The sequence below is a fragment of the Oculina patagonica genome, chromosome 1 (assembly GCF_052425735.1).
Source record: "Oculina patagonica isolate OP01 chromosome 1, crgOcupat, whole genome shotgun sequence".
NCBI classification, from domain to species: Eukaryota; Metazoa; Cnidaria; class Anthozoa; order Scleractinia; family Oculinidae; genus Oculina; species Oculina patagonica.
The window spans coordinates 28,177,688-28,205,558 of NC_135758.1; the positions used below are offsets into that span (position 1 = coordinate 28,177,688).

The window sequence follows — 27,871 nt, forward strand, 5'->3', positions numbered from 1 at the left end:
ATAACGTGTCACGCATCAAAGCTTGAACACAGGAAATGACGTCCCAAAATAAATGATATTGAAGCACGTCTAAGACCAGTATCTCTATGGCTAAATAAGTTTCGATAACAAGTCTAAAACAATTACGTCTAGTCAGGAAATGTGATAATTTCGTGCGTCAACAACGGGAAATAGGTTAGTTCCCGATGAGTCATCTGTTGTCACGCACAATATGGGAAAACGTGACATCCAGTTAGCTGTTATAGGAATATGGCTCTAACAAACAAATTTAACAAACTCCCACCATGAAAACTTAACAATATAGCTAACTTATGTAATGCAGAGTGGTGAGTTTGTTTATCCATGTAATCCGGCATGAAAATTCATGTTTTTCTGGGAACTTACAGAAGTGATTTTTCATTTCCGGTGTCTTTCGACTCCCGGATGAAGGGAAGTCAGCGTGTTAGTATTATGGTCTGTTCTCAGCTGAATCGTACATTTCTTGAGCAAGATGGCGCGTCGCCATCGCAGCCGAAGGGTACCATCCGGGCAAGAAGAATGGCAAATGGCTCGGAGCTGGCTGAACAGTTTAGGAGTCTTACCAGAATTTCATCGAGCGTCGTACCCCAATGCATCCGTCTTTGATCTGGCTCAGTCTCTTCGAGATGGTGTCTTGTTGTGTCAAGTGGCTAATCGTTTGCGTCCTAATTCTATACCAGACATCAACATGAAGCCTCAAATGTCTCCGGTTTGTATATGCTTTCCTGCGATCCTTTACACCTGATATAACTACAGACAGCGAAACGTAGAGTAGACACATGCAGCCAAAATTTCGATCAGTTGTTTTGTCGTTGCAGAGCTACAAACACTAGTGATGTTTGTTGATTTTGTCAGACTACACCTTCACAATGTTGTAAACTTACTTCCTTCTTTGTGTTGACAGTTCTACTGTTTGAAGAATATTCGAAGTTTTCTCTCGGCCTGTTCAAGAGATTTTGGCCTGACTCAAGAGGCTTTATTCGATGCCAACGAGCTATTCGATGTGTCCGATTTTGCTAAGGTAAGTTAAGTGTTGGTTTATCATTTTCAGTAAATTTTGTTCTTAAAACTTTCCGTTTAAGCTTAAGCTTACGTTTGAAATTAATTAGTACAAGAATCAGCGATGGTCTCCATATCATAATTACTTTAAGGCCCTTAACAATGGCACTAACAGCGAAGGAACAAACTACAGTAATGAAAATACAACAATGTGTTGTAAATACACGACGCGGGAGTTGGCTTGAACCACTAAACGTTTTCACCGGAACTGCATGAACAAAACTTGTGTTGAATGCAGTGCGCAGTTTTCCCTTTTTGCTTTACAACGTATTTTAGAAATACGGGCAAGACTGGGTTCTTTTTAAGACACGACTGGCGAAACACTGTAAAATCTGGTACATGAATATATATGTGAAATAATGAAATGTAATACATTAATTATTGTTATTGATAGGGAACTGTGCAGATTATCCGTGTTTATTTTAGGAAACAGTGATCGAAAGTGTAAACATGGAACACTGTGTATTTATTCTTTGGAGTATAAAACTATCTGCAGCTCTTAATGATTTTAAAACATTTGCATTATCCTGTTACAATATATTGTGTTGTGTCTGTATACAATTGTGTATGTTCGTATCTAAAATTCTCCATTTCCTTGTGGTATTTGACACTTGAAATGACTGAGATAAATACATGACCTCTGATAAAACTCACAAGATTTCCATATGTTTTAAAACTAGTCCGACAAAAGATTCCTGTATTGTACATGCTATAAATATTAGATCAAATTCATAAGGAATGGTTCTTTAATTAATGAAGTTCATGCCTTTGTATGGAAGATAAATCAAAGGATTATTTTTGGAAAGGGAAACTGATTTTGGCCACCATTCAATTCTCTCATTTGGCAAGAAGTCATTCCATAACATTCACATACACTTGAAAAATGTCAATTTCTGCAAAAAATGAGAAATGAGAAACAATACTATAATCAGGTCGATGCAGGTCTATAAGCCATTGGTCGCACAGTTCTGATTTTGCTAGGAGGAGTGAAGAATGGTCCCTCAAAATGTCGCATTGCTCGCAATGCTCGCAAAATTTGAGCGGGTGCTCGTTTGCTCGTGCTCGCTCAATTTTACAAGTGCTTGCATGCTCGGTTTTTAGTGGAGGTAGGTTTTTGAAAAGTGCTCGTTGCTCGCAAGGCTAATTTTTGTCAATGCTCGTGCTCGCAAAGAAAAACGCTGTGCTCGCATGCCCGCAAATGCTCGCAAAGACCATTTGATACCCCTGCTACGGATTACATTAAGTAGTGAATTTACATGTACATGTAGGGGAGGGATCTACCTTGCCCCCTCTCCCCTTGACTGCCCATTGCTGAAAACTGTTTTGATAATAAGTGCACTCTCCTCTGCTCTTATTGGAGCAAAAAGGGTCTGCGATCACTCCAGGCCAGGGCCTTCTTTTTAGAGCAAGAAAGGCTCTTCACTTTGAGCACAAGTTGATCCACCACTGGTACTGACTAGACACGGATTAGCCACAGAACAACTAGCTAATTGGTGCTTTCTAGAACAGGCTAGCAAAAAGTTTAAAGATACTAATAAAACTAACCTAGGAGAAAATTTTTAAAGTTTGTTGCACTCTTTTGTATCCAAAGCAAGATACGATGTATAAAGATAAGATGTATTAAGATTGTACAGTAAGTTTCTAATCTTTTGTACAGAAACATGTTTTTCTTGATTGAATTAATTAATACACACCATTGCTGGATCCAAATACATGTATACTGTACATTCAAAAAGGCATAGGCAAATGAAGACTTTTCTTGCTTAAAGGGTTGGAAGAGGGCAAAGGGGAAGGGAGGGGTAGCATGGGATTGACTGTCTATCCCTAGATTAGCCATTGCATGTACCTGTAGTCTATATATGTAAGACTTTTGCTGTAATTTATTTTATAGGTGATAAAGACTTTGTCGGTCCTTTCACATACACAACATGCAATTTCTGCTGGATTTGAGTAAGTTGTCACTAGAAGTACAATACAACTGCATATGTATGTAATTCATGAAATATTTAACAATTACTCCATGAGCGCACATTGAATATGAGATGGTGGATAGCCAATGAGGCAAGGTGCTGAGTTGGCTATAACTACATGTACATGTATCTCATATCCAACTAGTGGAATAATTGTATTATAAAAAATACCCAAAGAATTGCAGTATTGGGCGATTCCAGAAAGTATCCATAACTACACCACGGACGGCTTTTTTAAATTCCAAGTGCAAGGGGGTTCTTTGAACTGGAATACCAAAGGCATAGGGGATACGTACCATTGGAATTCCAAAAGCATGGGAGGGGGGGGGGGGGCGGTGCTGTGGTTGGATATGGATATTTTCTTGAACCACCCATTTTGAGCTCCCCAGCTGTTCTTGCTGATGCGAACACTTACCATATTTGTGATCCATGGTATACAGCTGTATGAGCTCATTTACCATGGCCTTGTAAACCAATCAAAACTCAGGGATTGCAATATACTATGGCTAGTTTTTAATAAGAAGTAATATGAAAATTGCTAATAACCCAGTAGTATAATGATACCTGTGTTCTATCCTGGACATAGATACATACATGTACATGTACGTGGATGAGAGTAAGCAAGAGTTGAAAAGAGAAGCCTAGAGTGATATGAGTTTTACACACACTTTGGGTCAAGAGTGTAAACTTATACATATACAGTCAACTCTCGCCTTGCAGACACCCCACAGTTGCGTACACTCGCTAAAACGGACAAAATCCAGATCCCGGGAGAAAACGGTTTGACTGGAAATGACTCCAGCTATTATGGACTCGATACTGACTCTCGCTATATCGGACACTAAACGACGCCCCGAGCGTGTCCATTATAACGAGAGTTGACTGTACCTCTAAACTGAACACTCTGTGTTTTCTATTTTGAACAGTCCGTTTCCACCTGAAGATTCTGGGTCCCATGAAATCCAAGATGAGGATATTTACTCAAACCTTGAAGATCTTGCTTTGTAAGTACAGCTGTAGTAATGCATTACAGTCAAACCTCTCCTCTGACACTCACTTGTTTTCAATTCCCAGATCTTTCTGGCGCATTACATGGAATACCACTGAACTGAGGCCTACATGTTCTCAAATAATTATTGTAGAAATGTTCCAAGAGGAAATCTATTTAATATCATTGTGTGTTACAGAAAATGTCCATACTCCCTCCACAGAAGGGATAGGAAATTCCTGGGGATGGAAGGGTCTCAAAGGCCAAAAAACTTTAAGGAAATGTAATTGCAATTTCCATAGGGGTGAAAATGGGGGGCTTAGGAAAAATAGAGGCGTCTTTGGAGGTAATGGAACTACATTATTATAAACTTAAGTTAACTTGTTCCCCAAGGTGTTCAACTCATGAACTGAAATGTTTCAATCTTCAATACAAGAATTTAAAAATTTATCGCATGTTTTGGCTTGCATGCACAGGACTCAACAAAACCCCCGTCCAGTTGTCCGGGACAAGTAGGTTTTCCTGCCGACCGGCAAGGGCCCTGGCAAACCATCTAATTATCAACTTAATAATTATTTCTAAAACAACGATTTTGAAAAAAAGAATTAATTAGCTTGAGAATCTGGGCAAGGAGGAAATGTGCCCAGGCAAGCAAAATTTGAGAGTTACTTGTCCCATGGGCAAGCTGGAATTCAAGTTTTTTTTAGAGCCCTGTTGCATGTTTCTGTTCAGGGTCATTAATATTATTTTGTTGGTGTACCTATCTGTAGGAACCGTGACATAACTGAAGAGGAGAACCCCTATGATGCTGTGACCATTGAAGAAGAGACAAAAATTTATGAAGACCTTGTCTCTTATCAGAAAGTTCCAGTAAGTTTAAAAAAGTTGAAATCTTCTGTATTAATTTTATATTAATTTTAGTATAATAGTTGTATCAGGGAACTCTCATTAGAAGGATACCAAACCAATACCAGAATACACAAGAGTCAGTACCTGCCTACTTTCAAATTGAACATATTAAGTATGTTTGCTTTATTGTGTTCTTTTCTGCCTGCCTACCTCGCTTTGGTGCTTTACTACTTCAACAGTTTTAATCCAGAAACCGATGGTTGTCTCATTATATTTGTGTTTGAATTAATTTAAATTATAAAAATGTTTATACAGTCAACTCTCTATAACGGACACCTTCTGGACCACAATATGGTGTCTGTAATGGGGAAAGTCCGTAGTAGCAGGAGTTATTTTCAGTAATTCTTATTAGCCAGGACTTCAACTCCTGTCCGTAATAAGGGGGTGTCCATAGTAGCCAGGTCTCCGCAAGGCGGGAGTTGACTGTATTGTGATGTACAGTGCTTGGAACAATGTATTGAAGAAAGTCAGTGGGCAGTTTGTTTGAGGCATCTGTTGGAATATAGGAAATGTTTGACATTGCCTCTTGACTTCAATCAAGATATAATTATGTCAAACACAGTTTTGTCCTTAAAAATGTTACAGAAACCTGAGCGACAGACTTCAATAGAAGAGAAAAGGAAGTATGTTGTAGCTGAGCTTCTTGAGACAGAGAAAAGTTATGTGGAAGCTCTTAGCATGATTCAAGAGGCAAGTACATGTCATGGCTACTGTAAACGTTCTGGGGGATTAATCTCTCTTTTCAGGTCTTCGTCATTTTGGGGAGGGGAAGGGGTTTGCCTAGTTTGGAGGGAAGCATCTTCAGATACTTTAATATTATAATAATTAATATATGTTATTTAATGCAGTAACACATAAATGAGACAGTTCTTAAACAATACTCTACTTACAAAAAACTTTTGCAACTTGTAATGAATAATTCTATATGATGAACAGATTCTCAGAGCGGCTTTTTTAAGTGACATTTATAGTGTAATCACATCTTTCTTGGCTATCTCTAGCTGCTGTTAATTTTAAAGCCAATTTGAACCAAAGACTAGTAATATACATTGTACAACTGTATGTTCATCTTTTTTGAAGAGAAATATCAGCAAGTAATTAGTATTTATTTTTAACCAAACTGAATGATTTTTATTTCTTTATTTACTGTGTATAGCATTTTATTAAAAGATTACAATCCATGATGTCCCCGGATGACAAGGCTAAGATCTTTATCAACATCGAGGTACAATGTAGGTTACGAAACTTAAGGGGGCTACGTGTATGTTTATTGTTATGGATGACATGGCAACGATCAAAGTGCACCAATCACAGCTGTTGAAAACCAACCAATCACAGCGCAGCAGCATGCTTTATAATGTTACACCTGATCAGTTGACCTGATCACCTGATGATCAAGATAGCAGTATGCAGTCGAAATGTTGCGATGTACATCACAAGTGACTACTGTCTGTCTGGCTAATTTTTTTTTAAATTTTTATCATAACACGGAGTTCGGGAAGAATGGACATTTTCTGGAACTACACAATATATTTTTAATTAATTTCCTTAGTTGTAACTAGAAAGCTATTATTTAGAGGTTTTCAATGATAGCACATGTTCGTGTACATACATGTAAAAGTAACAGTAACTGATGTACATCAGAAAAAATATCTAAATTTAACATTGTGACATGCATTTACATATAGTTGTTGTACACTTCTTTGATTGTGCTGTTGACAGACTAAATTGTTACCAAGTTACACATAAATGTATTGATCAGCTCTGCCAAGCTTAATTTGCTTCCGACCTCTCAGCAAGAAATGTCACATTTGTGGCAGCTGGGTACTGTGCTGATAATTATCCATAGCTATAAATTTCAATCTGCTAATTAAAATGCCGGTATACCGAATCTGGGCACACTTTTGAATGCCATTTAGTGACTATTATAAAATGGTCGAGGAATTGCGGGGCTGTGGTTGGTCAATTTGAACTCATTGTAGTCCGAGAAAGCACGCTGCATACGTCACGCGCATGCTTTATCGAGTTGTAATGCACGCTGCTTATGTCACGTCGCGCGCAGTTTCTTTTATAAACATTTCATAAAAGAAATAAAAAACTTTCTCTTCGTGCATTATTGAGTTATATTAACACTTGGGAATTTTCAAGAACACTTGAGAAGTGCAAGAAGCACTCGGCTGTGCCTCATGCTTCTATATGCACTTCTCTTGTGTTCTTTAAAATTCCTGTGTCCTTATAGAACTCAATATTGCACTCGGGCGCGTTTTTTATTTCTTTAATAAAACTTCTATTTTACAGGATTTGTTGCGGATTCACACCAAATTTGTGGGAAAGCTTGAGAAAGGCTGTAGCAATGGAGGATTGCAAATTAGTCCTGTTTTTCTTGACTTTGTATGTAACTTGTACTTTGTTTTTATTGGAAAATATTTATTGGTTGATTTTGTTTACTGTGCACAAAGCTTGTGCTTTGACAGGCACTCAAATGGGACACTTTAGACAAAACTGTTTTAAATCTATTAATATATTTTTCTTTAGAGAGATGACTTATTAAAGTATGGAAAATATTGCACAAAAATGTCAGAAGCTCAATCTTATGTAAGTTTATCATTATTGTTACTAGTGGATACAAGACGTGATATCCAATGTACCTAAGAGGGGGGGAGGGGGAGGTGCAGTGGCCTGATGGTTGCTGCATGATCTTCGTGTTGAGAGGTGCAGCTTCAAGCCTTTCGTTTTGTGTTCTTAAGCAAGACACTTCACTCATACAGTGCCTGCCTGTACCATGGAGTATAAATACAAGGTGTACTAGCAAATACCGTAAAATTCCGGTTCTAAGCCCCCCCTCCCCCCCGCTTATAAGCCCCCCCCGGTTTTGTAGGCCCATCAACCTAGAAACAAAAAAATACATCCGGTTATAAGCCCCCCCCCCCCCCGGATATAAGCCCCCCTCTACCGGATGACAGTACTGAACAGGGCTAAATGTTTGTTTTTTGTGCGTTTTTAACTTAAAAAAACGTATTTCGATCAACACTCCCGAGGCTCGTTTCGAAACGTTTTTTTCCTTCCGCTTATAAGCCCTCCCGAATATAAGCCCCTCCGCTTATAAGCCCACCCAAAAACCCTTACGAAGTTGTATAAGCCCAGGGCTTATAACCGGAATTCTACGGTAATTATTTATTGTACGGGCAGCCGGACAAAAATGCTGCGGGATTACTTGTGCTGGACTAGTGTCCAATAATGTAACAATAAGACAACAACAACAACAATAATGTGTGCTCCAATAATTTAGTCTGACTACTAACATTACCATTACCTGTGTCTCTTGTGACCTCATTTGTAGTGTCACATAAGGCCACTACTCTTTGTTGCAGTGTAGCTGCTGTGTCTTAAGCTCTTTAAAATTATTGTTTATTTATTATTTTGCTCTGTTACAGAATGTTAAATTTATATTTGATTATATGTGTGCATGAGTTAATTAAAGAGGCCCTGTTAGGGTAAATTCCGACAGGCGACACGTCTCTGAAACGGCGACATGAAGGAACTGAAATGACGACGAACGACAAGATGCTCCCGTGAAATAAGGACAGCGACAAAGAAGAGAGCAAAATCGACAGCGACATCTGCGCTTTTTAAAGTGGCTTGTAGGCAAAAAAGCCTGAAACGACGCTCTAACAGTTCATTTTTACGCTGCTTAAGTTTTTCCATCATTCTAAAAATAATTCACTTCATGTTCTCTTTGTACCGGCTCAGAATAAAGGAAAACACGTCTCAGTTACTTCAGTTTTTCAAAATTTTCTGGTGGAGCATGCCCCCAGACCCCCTTAGGAAGGTGTCTCCTTCGTCTGTGCCAACACATCTAATTGACAAATCCAGGAATAGGGAATATTTGGGCGACAGAATTAAGAGAACGCATTATTTTAGGTTATGTACTCTACACTCGACCATTTACAAATTCGAAATTTTGACAGCGACATGCGAACCTTTTGAAATTGCAACATGAAAAGGTTTTTAATTCAGACGGGGGACATGAAGACCCCCCTTTAACAGGGCCTCATTAAAGCCGAGTTCAGAATTTAATCCTTGTGACATTGTGCATTTATGTCAGATTGATGAACTTTCCAGAACAGATCCCAAGTTTCGTGAGGGATTAGAGGTACATTATACAGTAGGATTGCAGTACAAAGTTGTCTTTTTATATAGTTATAATTCTATGATCTGTATTGTATGAACTGATTCATCTGACTTCTGATTGAAATATGTACTTTCTGTATTACTCACTGCAGGAATGTCAGAGGAGAGCAAAGAGCAAGTTTGCCTTGAGATCTTTGTTAGTAGTACCATTTCAACGTGTTTTAAAGTACCCTCTTTTAATACAGGTAACTGCATACTAACCATAATAACACAATAGAAGTTTGTATTGTATTATGCATGTTGTGTCTCTCCAATAAGAGTGACTGTGTAGAATTTCAGTATTCTTTGTATCACTGAGTCCCTGAGGATCACTTTGTGAGGCCATAAAAGGCTGTAAGTTGTAAACTGTCTCATTATTTAACCCATGTTTTATCTCTCTTTGTGTGTGGTTATTTTAGGAACTAAACAAGCAGACAAAATCAACACATCCAGACAAAAAAGGTCTTGAAAAAGCCCTGGCAGCTGTGCAGGTGAGTATTTAAGAATATTTATTTTTTATATACTGCATGCTATTATGAATGTCATGATCTGTTGCTGGCAGACAGGAAAACTATTATGGTTTATGTAAGTAGGACTTGCAAAAAAGTTAGAATAATGTTTCAGAAATTTACGATCTTGTACATGAACCTGCTTATATATATGGTGCTCCGTGAAATGTTAACCAAATAAATACTAAATGTTTTCATATCAGATGTGTGGGGAAATGCATATGTATTCAATGTAAATGTACAGAAACTTTATGCCGTGGCGAACATGGACACATTGTTATTCATGATGAAACAAGTGGAGAACAAATTAAACTAACTTTTGTTTCAATGCTGTGCAAACCTGAAATATTTGTTGCAGACACAAAATATTTCTGAAAAAACAACAAAAACAAACAAACAAATACAGCGCCGTAGGAACTTTTTTTTGCCTGCAATAACGTGTCCTTGCTAGCATTTTTATAAATGAAATGCTTTTATGTACATGTATCTTTGTAGGATGTTGCTAAGTTCATCAACCAGCTGAAGCGTGACGATGAAAACTCAAGAACTGTTAAAGATATTGAAGACAGGTAAGTGAATGAAAGCAGCCTTGTCCTGTTACTTCTTTTTATCAAAATACCTGTAAAGCATGCTCTGACTTCTTGTTTTCTTTGTATTTGTATGCTACAACTGTATGCATTTAATTTAAAAATAATGTTAACTTTACAATTCTTTTAAATAAAACTAAAGGACCAGTCACAAATAGCAAGACCTAATCTAGGTGGGAGGCATTAAAGAAATTGATTAATGTTCATTATACTAATAATCGTGAACTTGACTAACTACAGTGTACATACAGTATATGCTTGTACACTAGGCCTCGTAGACAAAGCCAAAGCAAAAGCCAAATGTAGACCTGTGATCTGAGCAACATTCTAGAAGCATTTAAATATTGTAAATATTTAATTAAGTGCCAAGAGTGCTTTTTAGCGTTTGTTTGCACGAGGAACCTTATTGGAACCTTATTGGAACCTTCAGGACAAGGATAACATCTCTGAAGTGTTCAAGGATAAAAAATAAAATAAAATAGAGGTGCTTATTGGAATAAAGAGTGCTTATTACAAAAACCTCTTCAAATCAGGCCTTTTGATGTAACTGAAAAAAGGGACGCCTAGAGCCATGAGGCCCATACTGCCAGAGCTTATCCCGGTTTCTGTAGCATTAAGCGGACCTAGAAATATTTCTACTCCCCCCTGAATGGGATGCTAGTCCATCGCAGGGTGTCCCCCAGCATTATGTCGCCAGTACCCATTTAATATACACCTGGGTGGAGAGAGGCACTATGCGAGTGAAGTGCCTTGCCCAAGAACACAACACAGTGACCCTGGTCAGGGCCGAAACCCGGACTGCTCGATCATTGTCCAGTGCACTACCATTAGGCCACTGCACCTCTCACATAACTCCCATGTAACTGAGGGGGACACTTCTTGTTGCTTGGCAGTACCAAGACCAAAGACTGACTTCCTAAAAAAGTCGATTACTTATGAAGGGGCCACATTATGGAATTCACTGAATAACGAGACCCGCCTTAAAGAATCCTTGGCAAGTTTCAAGGGTGCTTTGAAAGTACTAGGCATTTAGAGGCTGTGTATTTTTGTTTGTTTGTAATGCTTAGTTTTGAAGTCTTTAATTTGTAAACATATTATTATTGTTATTTAAGAGTTTAGTTAGCTCCATATACTAATACGTAATTTGTAAACATGACCACATCAGCTATGCTGCAACACATTTATCGTGTAAATAAAAGCAATTATTATTATTATTATTATTATTATAATTGTAGTACCCATATATTAGCATACTGCAAGGTTTTAATTGTACATATTTTTTCTTGTTATCCTCACAGCTTGAGCAGTGAAGTGGTAAGATTTTTATGTCATTTAAATCAATCAGTCATTACACCTGCTTTCAGTGTTAAGTGCATCTAGTTATCTTTCTACATCCATCTTTTGACATCGTCTTTCAATGTGCTGTTTAAAATGAGTTAATCAAAACCAATGTATACCATTGTTGGTTTCTTGCTAATGAGCCCAAAAGTTCAGAAGGTCGTGATAGTGGGCCGGCCGGGCTGTGATTGGTGGATTTCGATCTGTCTTGTTTGTTGAGAACGTCGGAAGACGAAGTCAAAGAAAGCCGCTATACACGTAACACTGAAAGTGGGTGTAATAAGTTGTTAATGGAAATAAACAGTAGGACGTGTAGGTTAAATTCAGCTAGGGTTCTAAAATACAGCAGCTGCTGTATCCTGATTATGGCTAAAAATGATTTGTTCAGTGCCAATATACTTTAGATACTGGATTGGTGTTCGAACAAAATTGTTATCATATTATTTTATGTCAAGTACATGTATTAACTATTTTTCAAGTAAATAGGATTCTTCTTTTTGTATGTCATTTCAGAATATTAATTTATTCAGCTTTGGACATCTTATAAAAGATGGTGAACTTCTTATAAAAGTTACTGATCAACCACCAAAGAAAAGGTATGTAACTTGATAAAAGAAACATTTCATTATAGAACTGTTTTCCCTTTTTGATGGATGGATACATTAATAAGTACTAAAATTTTACATTAGTGAACATACATGGTGTACATTAGACATAATGATGTTAAACACTGATGCTAACATAACATCCACTTCCTACATGTGCAAGTAAGGTAACAGTTTATCTGATAAGCAGATAAGTCAAAGTAGTATTTACTTTAAGAGTAACCAGTCTTGTAATGGACCCTGCAATGAAAAGCTTAATATTATTGTTGTATAAATATAATTACATGTACATGTATGTTAAACTGTAATTAATAAATAAAATAATTATGTTTTTCTCTAATAATTTATTGTAGTATAGTGTTGCTTCATCATGTAAGTTTAGTTGTATGCTAATTATCCAATCGATAGGTGACTTTTAATGGGGCATACATGTACATCCATGTATGTTAAGAAAACTCTGATTTTGTTTTACTTCACAGACATGCTTTTCTCTTTGATACAGCCTTAATTATCTGCAAGACAAAGGTTTGTTTTTTTAGTGAGAGCTGCTAAGCTAGCATGAAGCACCATAACTGCCTTCCTTCCACTGCCAGTGATATAATTATTCACAGTGAATACAACAAGACTGTGCCCAGTTTCTTTCCTGTGTTTTTAATAGAATCAAGGTTCACACTCTTTTGAGCTTTTGAAATTCCATGACTTTCCATGACCTTTTCCACGACTTTTTAAAGTTTTCCATGACATAAATTTGAAATTTGGAAATTTCCAAATAATTATCTTGATTTCGGGTACGGTTTTACCCTTATCTTCACATTTTTTTTTTTGTACAATCAATACCATTTTCCACGACTTTCCATGACCTACACTTAAATTCCATGACCCATACAAACCCTGTAGAATAAAAAAAGCCAATAAGAATTATGGTGGGTTTCGCCGATTCCAGTAGGTAAAAATACTCAGTGCATAATGTTTTGTGTAGTGACAGGCAACCTTTTTTAAATCCTTAGCAATAAATGATTTTTAAATTTTATTAAATTTACTTAATTATCTTTCTTACCTTTTACTCCAGGGCGACACATACCACCACAAGCAGTCCCTGTTTCTCCAGTATTTTGAAATTCAAGACATGCCCTCTAATCCAGTAAAGAATAAGGTAGGGATTTGTTGTTTAAGTCAGAGTGGAACCTAAGATTTTTTTAATAGGACTGATTTTTAGTCCAATGTTAGGTTAGAACTAAGTTTGCATGAGTTACTTCCACAGGCAAGTGGGAAGTTATGGATTTGGATTTAACTGGGCTGTGCATTAAGAAACTACTCTCGGTTCAGGTGATCACCTCATTGGGCTGGCCTGTTCACATGTTTTCATGGTTGGGTTGGTAGGGTGAGATCATGAATTCATAGACAAGGATTTCAAAATGTTTTGAAGTAGGCATCAGCAACTGGAAGAGTAGGTGGCTGTGACAAGCCAAGCGTGTTTGTTGTAAGCTGATTGGTAAGGCCAATCAGGTGACTTAAAATCAAGTAGCTGGTGGAACTCCGGCGGTGCCGGCTACATGTACTGTACATGTAGTTTTGAAAACCCTGCATAGACTGATAGCAGCTATTATAGACGCCTTTTCTCATCCTGACTTGAACTGTGCTAGATATATATAAATGCATTGCCATTTAACTGATAGAACAGTTTGTGACAGTGTATACCATAAATTTACTCTCGTCCCTCCTGTGTTACCATCATGGGTAACTGCTCCTGATTACGTTGATAATCACAATACAAGAAACCAGTTTCTTTTCTTCTAAGTTGCATGTTCTTTTCTTCTAAGTTGCATATTACAATTTCCAGATCCATGTATTTGCATAGTTTCTTCACATGTGAGTTCCAGTTGAGCTGCTATTAAAACTTAAGGATCAGCTTTGTTTTTGTTTATGTGCAAATTTTATTTTTAAAAAACCGATCATATCGGGCCCCGATTAGGGAAAAAATAAATAAGCCCTCCTCCCCCTTGATTAAGCATCCCCCTCGAATAATTGCCCCCCCCCCCCCCCACTCCCCCATGTCTTATCCTAAATGTAAAATAAGCGCCTTGGATGCTAATTCGAGGATTATGGTAAGTTGATTTCAAAGGTGATTGTGGTTTGAATAATTCTTTGTTTGTCCTGCAGTTTTCTCACAGTTGGTATATGAAAAATTATGAACAAGGTATGTATATACATTAGAACATTCTTCAAAATGTGGTTTACTTTTTAAGAGTTTTCTCTGAATGGTCTTGCAAGTGAGATGTGTTAAACTTGTTCAGTTTATGATGAGCAGGTTTTAGAATCATTTTAACTTCTGTTTTGGTAATCATGCATTGCTATAGTCCCAGGGATGTAGCTAAGAGAAACACTAAGCAGGCTCATTAACAAGCCCAGCTTGCTTTTCTGGCCGTGGCAGCTCTAAAAGTTTACATAAGTCTATGTTTTCATGTGAAGTTTCAGCCAGATTTAAGCTCTCTTTCAGCCGGTGAAATTAGTGGGCAGCTGGCCCTTAGCGACATCCCTGTAGTCCTGGGCTCAGCTGTTCAAAGGGTGGGTAAGTCTATCAGATAATCACTTTCTATCAGTTACAAAAGTGTCAACGAAACCAGCTATGCTCTTCACTGGATAGTGATTTAGGCCAAGTGACTTATACTGCTGGAACTTATCCTGGTTTCTGTAGCATTTTGCAACTAGAAGTATTTCTACTCCGCCCTGAATGGAATTTTAGTCCATCACAGGGTTACGCCCAGCATTAAATTTACAGAACCATTTATACACCTGGGTGGAGAACGGCACTGTGAAAGTAAAGTGTCTTGCCCAAGAAGACCAGACAATTATTGCAAGGCTGAAACCCTGGACCATTCGATCCAGAGTCTAGTGTGCTTACCTTTAGGCCACTGTGTCTCACACACTGCTACTACCCATGCTTTTTTGCACCTGGGTGGAGAGGGGCACTGTGAGAGTAAAGTGTCTTGCCCAAGAGGACAAGACAATGATTACAAGGCTCAGACTCGGAACTCGCGATCCAGAGGCCAGCATGATAACCATCAGGCTATCACGTCTTCAGATAGCGATTTATCCAGTAGACAAAATAACCCAACCTGTTGAACAACTGAGGCCTGAGTGTTACATGACCGCCCACGATATTTAGGATATTCACAATGTGATTGTCATAATTATAGTGCGCTTTTTGCTTGCAGAACGCAATTCTTGCTATATGTCAACCAAAACAGAAGATATGAAAAACAAATGGGTCAATGACCTTACAGTGGCCATGTAAGTATATGTTTTTGTCACTAGTGCAGTATAAAAGTGATGGAGATTGAGTAACCGTGTGTGACGACTAAAGACAAATTTGTGTATGCAGTATTGCTACACGTATTTGTGCAGTGTTCATACATGACTTGAATTTTCTTTGTTTGTATCCATCTTGGCCAGTTTCTAATTAACGGTTTGATACTGTAGATTTGGAAGAGCATTCATGTTAAATACACATAAATGGTTATATTTAAAGAGGATGCCACATCAGCGCATTCAACGTTACGTTACAGTACTTGTGATACATTGGTCGTCATGCAATGCTTTTTCCCACATGAAAAGAAGCATTGCTTGACAACCTAAAAAAAGAAAAAAATGGGAGCAAGGGAGACTACCATCACACTTTTTCATTTAGTTTTTCTTTTTCGTTTCAGGGACAATGTTACATTAAGGAACCTTGACCAAGGTACGTGTCTTTTTAACGAACAGTACTAACTATTTTCAACGACTGGCTCTGGAAAGCTGGTACACAAACTTAGAACAAACGCCTATAAACAGATGTCAACAGCTACCGGCACCTTACAAACGACTTATTCACGACTTAAACAGTCCAACCGACAAACGGACCGCCAACAGAACGACTCAATTTGACTAACAATAGACGGAACAGAACGACTTAATTTGACTAACAATAGACGGATCGAAACTGACCAATTACTGTCGACAAACTCTACACGAGTCTTACAGCCAATAACATCACCGCTGAACTGACCAATCAACATCAACGGACCAGACTTATAACATCATCGACTGACAACACTGAACTTTTTACTTGACTCTGAAGATGACTTCCGCTCAGGTTGTCGAAACGTCAGTCACCAACAACAGTTCTTCTCAGAACTACTCTCACCCGGACGATCATACTTTACGATCTGAGTGCATTTGTTTGCATATTTGTCATCACTTTCAAAGAAAGTTCCCCTTACTTGATGCAATAGTCAATTGCCTAATGCAGCCAATCAAAAGACTAAAAAACTGTTTCGTATTTGTTGGGATCTCACGGATTTATTATTTGCAGCGTTGTTGCCGGCAATCATTAAACGCCACACCCATCACAAAGCTCACTGACTCCCGCCAAAAACTCGGCACTGGATAAAAAAAAAGTTATATAAACATGATGCTTTTAAGTTGGTTTGCAAAGGCTTGATTTTTCAGTTTACCACGAACTCTGAAGAAAATGCTTACCTATTGGCGTTAATGTTTTCTTGCTATTAAAAGCTAGAATCAAGTTACGCCCACTTTCAGTGTTAGGTGCATAGCGGTAGCGGCTATCTTTCGACATGCGCTAAACAAACAAGATGGCTCGAAATCCACCAATCACAGCCCACTAGCATGGCCTTCTAAATTTGTGGGCTTATTTGCATGAAACAAGCACCGGTATGCATCGGTTTTGATTGGCTTATTTCAAACAGCACATCGAAAGACGATGTCGAAAGATGGATGTAGAAAGAAAGCCGCTATGCGTCAACACTAAAAGCGGCTATTAAAAAAAAGAAAAAAAAAAGAAAAACAAGCAGAGCAAAACAATAAGAAACAATCAAAAATCAGCAAGAACAAATCAAACGAAAAGTTTTCCCACTTGGAAAGCTGGCGTGTGTGTCGGCTGTCACCAACACGAGCTGGAACATTAATCTAAGTTGCGTTTCATTTTACAGGCAATCACAAATTTGAACTACACACATTTCCTTCGCCAACGTATTGCGGAGTTTGTGCGAATCTATTGTGGTAAGCTACAGTTTGTATGTTGTGTTTACTGCTGTACCTTGCTATCTTTAACATTATTTTATACATTAATCGATTTAATCCACAGTTTTTTTTAACCAAAGCTCCTTAACTTAAGGTATCACAGAAGGAAAATTGGCGTTTGCATTCCAAGTGAAATTGTGTGCAAACTATCAATGCTAACCCCAATAAAGTATATATTTTCTGAAAGCTTATTGAATACAGATTGTAATTTTGAATTTTGTTTTGATCTTATAGTCCATAATAAGCAACGTCAGCATTTTGTTTGCAATTATTATGGTACGCAATATGAGGTTTATTTGAGAACACGTTTACATCAGCACCTAAACTTTTATGCGGAATTTGGGGTTTACCTCGGTGTAAGAACCTGTGATATTTTTCTTTGTTTTGGAGCTTTTGTTTTCCTGCTCTGTATTGTTTTTGACGCTCTTTGTTGCTTTGTTCGTTCTTTGTTTTACGTCACCGGCGAGTTTCACAGGTTCTTACACCGAGGATGAGCCGGAATTTGATCTACATATATTGGTCTAAAAAACGGTGTCTCAGATTTTTCTTTTCTTGCTTCATGAATTTTTTTATAAATTTTTAAAGTTAAAAATGGTGTATTTAGGGCTTCTTCAAGTTTAAAAATTTATAAATGCCAATTTTCCTTCCGTGATACCTTAATATGTATTTTGTTTTATTATGACAATTGTTTCATTAGTGTTTCTATATTTTAACACGGTGCCTTTGGTTTCTTCTAGGGGTTTAACAAACCAAGGGTATAAGTGTGCAAGTAAGTTTGTTTGTTATTAGAAAAATTAATAAGCTTATTGTAATGAGATTCTCTAAAACAGACCTAACTCTAAAGATACTCTGTAACAGTAGTCAACACTTAACAGTTGACAACTCACACATAGCGGGAACCCATTCAGCAGGAAGCGAGGATGTTTAAACTATGTTTGATTATTTTGTATCCTGGCTGCCATACGCTTGAACAAGCTTTTTTGTCTGGTTTCGCTTGATTGTTATCCAGTTAAGCGAATGAATGAAACTTAAATTAACCTAAAGCAAGAGTTTGTTAACTTATTCGAAAAATTGAACTAAATTTTACGACGTGTTAGTTTTGTAAACATTGGATAACACAACAACGCCACTACTTTGCAGTCAAAAGGTTTTCCTTCGGACGCTTGGTTTTAAATTCGGTGATTCAAACGTCTTTGCTTCCTACTAGACATTTATGTTATAACTGTGAAGTCTTATATCTTATCGTTGTTCCCCGCCCCCTTTTTTGTTTCCCTCAAGCTTAAACCTTTTTGCTGAAACTGTTGAATTTCGTTTGTTTATATATGTGATTTCTAGTTTTGAGTTGAACCTCGTTCAAGACTGGCGAGTCACGTGATTCGTGGCGACGCTGGTCGCTGGAACTTTCCCGCCAAAACTGCCATGCCGAATCTCAGACACAATTTCGGTTAATAGCGCTCCCGGCAAACATAGTGGTGAAGTAAATTAAAATTGCGTTTTTTTCAAACTAGTGTAACTCCAGTGCAGCCGTTTGCCTGTAAACACCAAATTAAATACGATTCATTCGATATTCTGTGTCTAAACAATCTCGCTTTCTTTGACCCTCAGTTTGTGACGCAGCTGCCCACAAAGACTGCATACCCAAGACCAGCGCATGTCGAGCAAGTCCTGGACTCCATAGTCAGTTCTCTGGTACATCGCCGTTTCGTCCTAACGTGGCTGCCAGTAGGCCCTTCCCTAAACAAGCTTCTATGCCTTCGAGCCTCAGCCCAGATTTGTCTAAACACAGAAAAGTCTCGGCGCCAGCGAGAATGCGACAAGGCACGTTTTAACTGCTTGTAGCCATGTGCTGAATGGTGAAGGAGGAGGACGGGTTGGGGGGGGGGGGGGGGGGGGGGGGCGGGAAGCTAGAAGTAAAGGGGGCAGCACCTCTAGGAGAGGCGGGAGAAGAGGGTGGGAAACGGGATTCCTTGGGTGGGGACATACCAATAAAGGCTATAACCAACCGGAAGAAATTGAAAAATAATCGTAACATATATAGTATTGTACAATAGAAAAAGCACAAAGATGAACGGGCGGGAACGCGATGAGAGACCGCAAAAAGTGATGTGGTTGTTTAGAGGGGATATTGTATTACGTGAGCTCATTATAAACATGAAATTACATTCACCCAAGTATCGAAAGTAATTGATTCGCATCTGCTTTGGTTTTGCATTACTACGCTTAGCAGTGATTGGTTTAAAGTTCTGGCGCCACTTTCTCGTCCAATCAGAAGTAAACCCAAAACCAATCGTGACTCGCTCAAGACTCGCTCATACTCGTTTTCTCGCGCTTTGCATTGACTAGTATTCAGTTCGATATAATTGGTTCATTGAATTGTGTGTGTCTTTCTGTGATCACTTTGGTTCTGGTTTTACGACTCTCCACACAAAACTGCTCCATCCACAGTTATCATTTTGACAGTTCCTTTATTGATGTTCTAATTGACTGTCCTTTGTTCGTTTTGGTTTGGACTTTGCAGGAACTACAAATCAAACTCTTTACCTGGCAACTTCAAAGTAAGTTTAGTCTGTTTTAAATTTATATCTTTCGTTTGAGTACTAGTTGTACTTTGTATCAATCCTGACTGACCAATATCTAGTTTCTCCTTACATTATCAAAGCATTGTAAACTTGAAGGCTATCAACTAAGGGTATAAATATTACCTCGATGTGCCCAGAAATACTGTGTCTCATAGTCACGCAATGCTTTAAGTGGAAGAGAAGCGTTACCCGTTACGACCCAAATTACGGGAGCAGAGGAGTTAGGTCAGAACTGATCAATAAAATACGTCTTACCTCGTTGAAATGCACTCTTGCGTATATTTTCCCCGTAATCCGCTCATTATGCACTCATTTTCGGCGTTCCAATGCCTCAAATCTCAACAAAACCGTGCGATCGTTTTGACCGCCATTAGTTCGAAATGTATCGACCGCTGACTGATTTGATTGTGGACTAACCATGACACAAGGAAGGTGTTGCAATATCTAAGGAGAACTAAGAGTTGTTTTTGCTTTCTAATCTGACAGCTTTGCTGGGATCGCTCCCGGTGGCCGCCCAGTTTTAAGTTTTGTAGTCGGAGATGAAGTTGAAGTAATCAATAAGAATGACCCTGAATGGTGGGAGGTGAGTGTCGTCCATATTTCGTATTATTATACACTAGCCATGGTATATTGCAATTCCTGAGTTTTGATTGGTTTACAGGCCATGATATATGAACTGAAATACCATAGACCACAAGTATGGTAGGTGTACTTGTCAGCGAAAACAGTCGGGAGCTCAATTGTATTGTGATTTTTTGTTTGTTTGTTTGTTTGTTTAATTAAAGAACTATTCCACTCGCGCTTGTTGGACATGAGATAGTTGCAGGGTTCGTGTACGCGTCTTGAAAACCCTTGAATTTCAGGAGTTCGATTTCAAGGCCTTGAAAGTACTTGAAACTGGTTTTCGGTCCTTGAAAGTCCTTGATTTTTTTACTGAACGTCAAAAGGCTTCAAGGCAATGAGAAGACCGCCAAAATAAGCAGTTTTTTTAGTTCTTCAGCCAGCACATCAACGGCACAACAGACTGGAAATCGTTAGTTTGAGGTAAATTTCATCCAAGGAGGGTCTTGGAAAGTCCTTGAATTTTTGGCCTGCAGTTAAAGCCAACGCACGCTCATGGAATAACTGTTAAATATAATTTCTAGAGGTGAATATGACAGTGCTGTTTCTGCGTCAGAAATTTACTTTATTTTCTGGTGTTCCTCCTCTTTACAAATCCTGTTTTATTCCCCCTACCACAGGGCCGGTCGAAAAGGACTGGAGCAGTTGGTTATTTTCCTCAAAGTCACGTGGTAGGTGGATGACAAAATACTATCTATAGGTTTTGTATCTAAAATAATGAACATTCAAGCAAGTCTTCGGTAAACTTCGTCAGAAAACATTCTTCTGCATATTGTGTGGCACTTTTGAGTGTATTTACGTATTCTTTTCATTGTTGTAGACATTAAAAGCAACATCCCGCTACGAAGAAACGACGATAAAAGAAGAGTAAGTGGTGAATTCTCTTTGGTTGTAAGATAAGCTATAATACGGCACCTGAGGGAAGGTTGCACTCGAAGACAAAAACGACCGTACAGCTTCCAATTCTTTTTCGACCGTGTCTCTTGAATAAGCTACAGTGTATTAAGAAAATTGCAGCACACGGTGAAACTAGAGTTTTTCCCTGGTCCTAAGCTACAGTGTACAAAAATTAATGCAGCACACGGTGAAACTAGAGTCTTTCCCTGGTCCTAAGCTACGGTGTACTAAAATAAATGCAGCACACGGTAAAACTAGAGTCTTTCCCTGGTCCTAAGCTACGGTGTACTAAAATAAATGCAGCACACGGTAAAACTAGAGTCTTTCCCTGGTCCTAAGCTACAGTGTACTAAAATAAATGCAGCACACGGTGAAACTAGAGTCTTTCCCTGGTCCTTTCTCTTTGTTGCTTTCTCTTCGTTCTGGTGTTGACATCGTATTGTCCGGCTCTCGTTTTTTTTTATTTGAGATCCTATAACAGGCTTGCAGTTACTGGATACCAATGTTGGTGAGCACTGCTCGATGTCTATCCCACATGAACCTTACATCGCAATTTTGGAAAAGGAAATCCGTGTTTTTTTTAGACATTTGAATGCATTTTTCGACTGTTGTAAACATAAGCAAGACAGTAATGTAATATGAACATTACTGTTCATTGCGATGTATTGTTCATTACTGCGATGATCTTTCATTTGCTCAAAACAGTAATGTAATGTCTCCTTTTTTCCTAGAGTACATTCGACTCCTCCGCCGTCAAATTTGAACGTTTCATTAAGAAATTTCAACTGGTGAGTGATCTTAGCTTCGCTATCTTTACACGGTTTCATATGCTACTGGGACCGAGAGAATTGTACACTGTATGGAATGAGAAGCAAGGGGGAAGTGGAATATCATTTCTTAGAATCTGAAACTATTGCAGTGCAGAAAATTTGACATTTTTGTGTTTTTACCTTTGTACTACAGTATACGTAACTCTAAAATCATCTTGCAAGTACTAAAACCAAAAACTTATTACCTTAAACGCAGTTTTGGTTATTCCGGGGTAATTCTTTGGAATGGACTGTCATCTAAATTACGTAAACCATTAACTATTGCAAACTTTAGAAAAGGAAGCAAGGACCTTTACTTCTCAACGGGCAGCGACACGACAAACACGTAAAACAGTAATAATTATAGATATTTTTTTATCACTTTTTACTGATGTTTTAACCGTGTATAAAATTAATAAAGTTTTGTCTATGTCTGTATCTATGTGTAAGTTTGCGATGCGTTGCGTTACTTGCCGCGATTTCTGTGATACGCAACAGTTTGTGGCAAGTGTTGGAAATGTAAAAAAAAATGTTAATGTTGGTTATAGTGGTCATGCACTTAGCTTCGAGATAGCTAGCTAGTTTGCAGGCATGCCATTGAAACAGAGGAAACGAATATTCTAAATGAACATAACATGATTAAAAATCCCCACTGACAGGAGGCAGACCAGTTGGCTATATACAAAGTGTGTCCGAGGATTTGAACTCGGGACGACCAAAAACAAATCCAGCTAGTGGCAGGGTGGAGGTTTTGAACCCTGGACCCTAAACCACGCTGCCTCCCTTGTGTTGACTGTCCAGCAAGGTACTTGTCAGTTTTCTCATAAATATTTGTTTCTATTACCTTACCAGGTTTGCAGGAAAGAAGGACAGACCGTTCGCAACACAAGAGTTGAATAACAAAAGTGACGGCACTTTCCTTATAAGAGAAAGTGTTAACAGATCTGGAGAATACGCCTTATCCGTCAAGTGAGAACCACTAGGAAACTTCAGATTGGAGTACGAGTACGACTTTTCAAACCTAGTGCTTATGCTTTCGATCATCACATTTCACACTAATCTCGTACCAATAGTCTTCTTTTTAACTGGTCAGCAACAGGGAGGAGTGAGGGCTCTGGGAACGTAACTGGATTGAAATTTGAAAGTCGTACTCATACTCGATTTTGTATTTGTACTCCGATGTAATAAATATGATGGTCCCTCGCTTAGCTTTAGTTAAGCAGCGTTCATGTTACCTTACAAATTAGTAATAAACTCAGAGATTATATTACTCTTGTAATTAGATCGAGCGTTCGTCTCCGAGAACTGACGCAGCTATCACTTGAATGAAATGTTGCTAGGAGCCGTTGCTAAGTAACTTGCATTATTGACGTAACCAAATAGGACTAGCTGTCGCGTTTACTTATCCAAAGGATATGCAATTTCGGATTGGACAGTGAGAATGGGAAATTCTTCACAGTGTTTTTTTTTCCCAGACATTTTCACTCAAATGCTGGCAAACACCATTCATTTTCTTCTTATTCACAGATATCGCAATGAAGTGAAACACATAAAAATCCCATACGATGAAGGGAGTTTCTACTTAACAAAAGCAATAGCCTTTGCATCAGTAGAGGTATGTGGCACTCAAAGGTTTATAGATGTCAACACTCTATATCCCTTTTTAATCGATGACCTCATCGCTTAATGCCATCGGGCGATGTGGACGGGATCTATTGCGATCGACCTAGCCTGTTCCAGGCGTTCGTTTAGTTTGGGAGCAGCGCCAAAAACAGGCCACCCCTCCCCTAATTTTCGCTCGCCGTTTTTCGCGCTGCTCCCCAACTAACCGAACGCCGGGAACAGGCTACGATCGACCGATCAGTAGAACCGAATAGGACTGGAAACTAACTACCGTTTTAAATGTTACGTGAACAGACATCAAGTGTAACTCAACAAGAAATCGCCGCGAAGAACACAAAGCAAAATACGCAAGAGAAGTTAGAAAGGACTAATACAAAGTATCAACAAAAGTAAAAAAAATTACATTTGATAAGTTCTATTAGTTTCAGTAAACAGACATATCTACATTCTTTTAATAAATTGGGGATGTATAAACAATTACGAGACAGGGTTTGACCTTGCTCGCTCGCGAGAAGTATCTTTTATCGTATATCGGATGTCACTCTACCAAAAAACGAAACTTTTGCTGAACAATCATTCAACACAGGAGTTGTCAGCTACTTTCATTTGCGTTAATTTTTTGACAAGTTTCCTGAAAATTATTAAAGACCCTTTTGTTTATATAGGGCACTGCGATAAAATTATACTGCTTAAAGAAAGAAGGGCAAAGAACGTAATATTCCAGAGGTCACGTCTCTCCCCATTCTCGCCTCACGCATTTGCGTTCTCTGCAGGTCACTATTGGAGCTGCCTGTGCTCTCTGTACCTCGCGTAGCAATATGGGCCGCCACATGATAACTTCGTTATGGAACTGGTTCTTACGCGAACTGATCTCTAAAGTCGATGCCTTTAGAAGTGTCGTGTCTCCCTCCCCCTTCCCCCTCCGTTTTCCCAACTATCCTTCCACACAAACGTTTCAGGTTCCCGACCCTCCCCACCCTGAAATCAATAGGCAAACGCACTTAAGAGAAACTTTCCTTTGTATACTTTCTAACTTCAGGAACTAGTTGAATACTACAAGGCCAACACTTTAGGCGTGAGTTTTCCAGGACTGGACACGAAGCTACGGTACGGTGTCAATGAAGAACAAAAAGGCAAAGGTAAGACACATTTCTTAAGAACTTTCTTTCCGTTTAATGGCCGTCTGCTGGTAATTATTTATTTATTTATTTAGAAGATTAATCTTAAATCGAAATCCTGGGTTAGAAAGTTGAACGAGGCTGGGTTTCCCTCATGGGGTTTGGTCACACCTCTTTGATATTGACTGAACGCTAGGGCTAGGGGCTCCGATGTTCATCGTACTTTTGTTTCTTGTTTTCTTTTCCTTTCGTTTCCGAGAGGTGGCGGATACTGGCAAGTGGTCGTCTTGCAACACGCTATGACCCAAATAACAATCGTGTGAAAATTGATATTTTGCATGTAAGTTAATTTCCATTTTCTCAAACTACGCCATTACTTGCAGGAGGAATCGGCTGGGCCAAAGCCTTGTACCCATATTCTGCGAGGAACCCAAAAGAAATCTCAATTCAGGTAATTATGAATGAGAAAAATTCATGCTCGTTTATGTTATAAAAAATCTAGCCATGGTATATTGCAATTCCTGAGTTTTGATTGGTTAACAGGCAATAGTATATGAGCTCATATACCATGGACCAAATATGGTAGGTGTACACATCAACGAGAACAGCCGGGAAGCTCATATATTGCAATAGTCTTTGGGCGTTTTTAATAAAAGAATTATTTCACTCGCGCTAGTTGGATATGAAATAGTTAAAGCCAACTCGACGCTACAAGCCTCATTGTCTATCTATTAAACAATTATACAGCAAGCTCGAGGTTTCTATCGGAGTATCGGCTGATAGTTGGTGAGGGGCAAAGCCCCGAGTCTATCAAAAGCCGGTAGAAACCGAGAGCGAGCCGTCTTACTGTTTTAGCATAACCCAGTGGCTGATCTATTACAGCAAGGCGCCCAAATGTGTGACCACTTTTAATTTATTCACATTCTTTCGTGTAGATTTAATCCAATCAGAAGTCAACTGCAAGCTATCCACGGCTTTTGTTTGGATTAAATCTGCACGAAAGAATGTGAAAAAATTAAAAGTGGTCACACATTTGGGCGCCTTGCTGTAAACGCACAATATCGCTAGAATTAATTTTTTGAAGGATTTGATTGATAAAGTTCAACCGATGGGCAAGGGCACGGAGAAGCCGTCTTTCAACTAAATTATGATTTAGAAAACAAATGAAGTGAACTTACACAAGCTTGTGACTATTCGGGGGAAGCACAATTCGAAAGTTGCTTGCCCAAGGGCGAGCTGTAATTCAAGTTTTGATGTTTGTTTTGTTGTTTTGTTGACTCATTATGCTGTCTTTTCTGCAGAAACATTCCAAGATTCTCATACTCAACAAAGAAGGTGATTGGTGGAAAGGAGAATGTGATGGACAGGTGGGCTGTATATTATGGCTTATAATCTTGTTATTGGCCTTATGGCGGAATAACTAAAATTGTAGTTCATTATATCAGTGCGGTTGCAGTAGGTATAATATGTACGCAACTTTGTTTACAAGCCTCGCAGGGCTGTTGTGGCGTGAAGCAAGTTAGGCTTCCGAAGATAGTTTTTTGTTTTCCCAGACTACACTGTAAGGGCCTGTTTACATGCTTCCGGAATGACGTTCATTCCGGAACGTGTCCATTCCATCCCCATATGGAATTCAGCCTGCTGGCTGCCATTTGATTATTTTAATAAACCTATCTACCTACCTGTATCTGTTTACGTGATACCGAGACGAAAGTGAAGTCATTCCGGAATGATTTCATTCCGGTTTTCATTCCAGAATGAAATTTTCGTTCTGGAATGACATTTCATTATGGTATCATGTAAACACAAACGAATTTCGTTCCGAGATGAAACTGCATATCATGAAACCGCATACAGAGGCCACAGGTTGAACTCAGAGCGAAAAAACGTCATAGCATTTACTGCTAAGCCTAAAGAAACAGCCCTTTGGTAAAAGTGCTCGTTAAAATTGCAGAGATGCCATTTTAATGGGTGCAATAACATGTTTGCGCGAAACATGCGCAATCTTGTTTTGATCTCGCACGAAAACCGCGCACGTGAAAACGCCTTAGGTTGAGCCGGTCGACTCTGTCATGTGAATGCAGAACGAACCTTATTCCGGAACGAGTTTCGTTCTGGAATGAAAGTCATATTGGAATAATGTAAACAGGCCTTAAGAATCGCAGTAGATGCAATACTGAGAGTTTTTGTCCATTATAGGTTGGCTACTTTCCGTCAAATTACGTAGAGGTTCTCAAAGATACCATTGAGCAGCAGAACTAACACAACCTTCAATGTGGCACAACTTTATACAAAAGCGTATCATGAATGCCACCTGCCCCGAGCGGGTGATCAAAGACGATATCCCAAGTGAAATTATCGTGGATTAAAGCTCGACGCAAAAATGGACGTAATCAGCGAGAATTCCTAAAGAAAATCGACGTTTCGATGAAGTGAACAGTGCAATGAAATCGAAAAGTGAACTTTACTTACGGGTAACATTTTAAACAATATTGTCGTCTTATGTTCGGCTCAAGACAAAGACTTGTGCCAAAACGACATTATAATAGAAGAACATTTTTAATCAAAACATGGCGGTTAATATCGCAAAACGGAACTTCTTATGTTAGTCTAAGGGCGCTTTCCATTTGTCAGAACTGGTCGGCCAGACCGGTATATTCGAGAACAGAATTCTGTTATTAGTCAGATTTGTCCTGTCAAATCAGTCAGTACATAAATATTATACATTTTTATGGTCGATTTGTGGGAAAATTTGCGTGCAAAAGGCCAATTTCACATTCAAAACCATCGCACCGACAGACCAGTTCTGACAAATGGAAAACGTCCTTTGGAGTAATAGCTCTTCCTGGCGTGTCATGAAGCATGAAGCGAAAAACGCTGGAGGAAACGTGGCTCCCATATTGTTTCGCTTCATGCGTGATGATACACGAGGCTACAGATGTATCAATGCCGAGGAAGATTCAACGCAGGAAAATTGACACAAGAAGAGAAC

The 27,871-nt window shown here is 38.7% G+C and overlaps 1 protein-coding gene across 1 annotated transcript; it reads left to right on the forward strand.

Annotated features, from left to right (window-relative positions):
* Positions 1-455: 455 nt before the first annotated feature.
* On the forward strand, positions 456-27,700 carry LOC144642450 (proto-oncogene vav-like). The gene is made up of 34 exons (XM_078501410.1): positions 456-727; positions 923-1,039; positions 2,969-3,027; positions 3,974-4,051; positions 4,806-4,905; positions 5,530-5,634; positions 6,101-6,169; positions 7,243-7,335; positions 7,480-7,539; positions 9,050-9,097; positions 9,228-9,320; positions 9,534-9,605; positions 10,119-10,192; positions 11,509-11,524; positions 12,062-12,144; positions 12,633-12,678; positions 13,223-13,306; positions 14,314-14,350; positions 15,369-15,444; positions 15,861-15,892; positions 17,142-17,211; positions 17,970-18,001; positions 18,838-19,050; positions 19,751-19,787; positions 20,298-20,394; positions 21,053-21,103; positions 21,253-21,299; positions 22,061-22,117; positions 22,991-23,107; positions 23,666-23,753; positions 24,801-24,900; positions 25,263-25,330; positions 26,181-26,246; positions 27,079-27,700. Exons 1-34 carry the CDS (start codon positions 491-493, stop codon positions 27,139-27,141), a joined length of 2,685 nt encoding a protein of 894 aa, XP_078357536.1. The 5' UTR covers positions 456-490; the 3' UTR covers positions 27,142-27,700.
* The last annotated feature ends 171 nt before the right edge of the window (positions 27,701-27,871 follow it).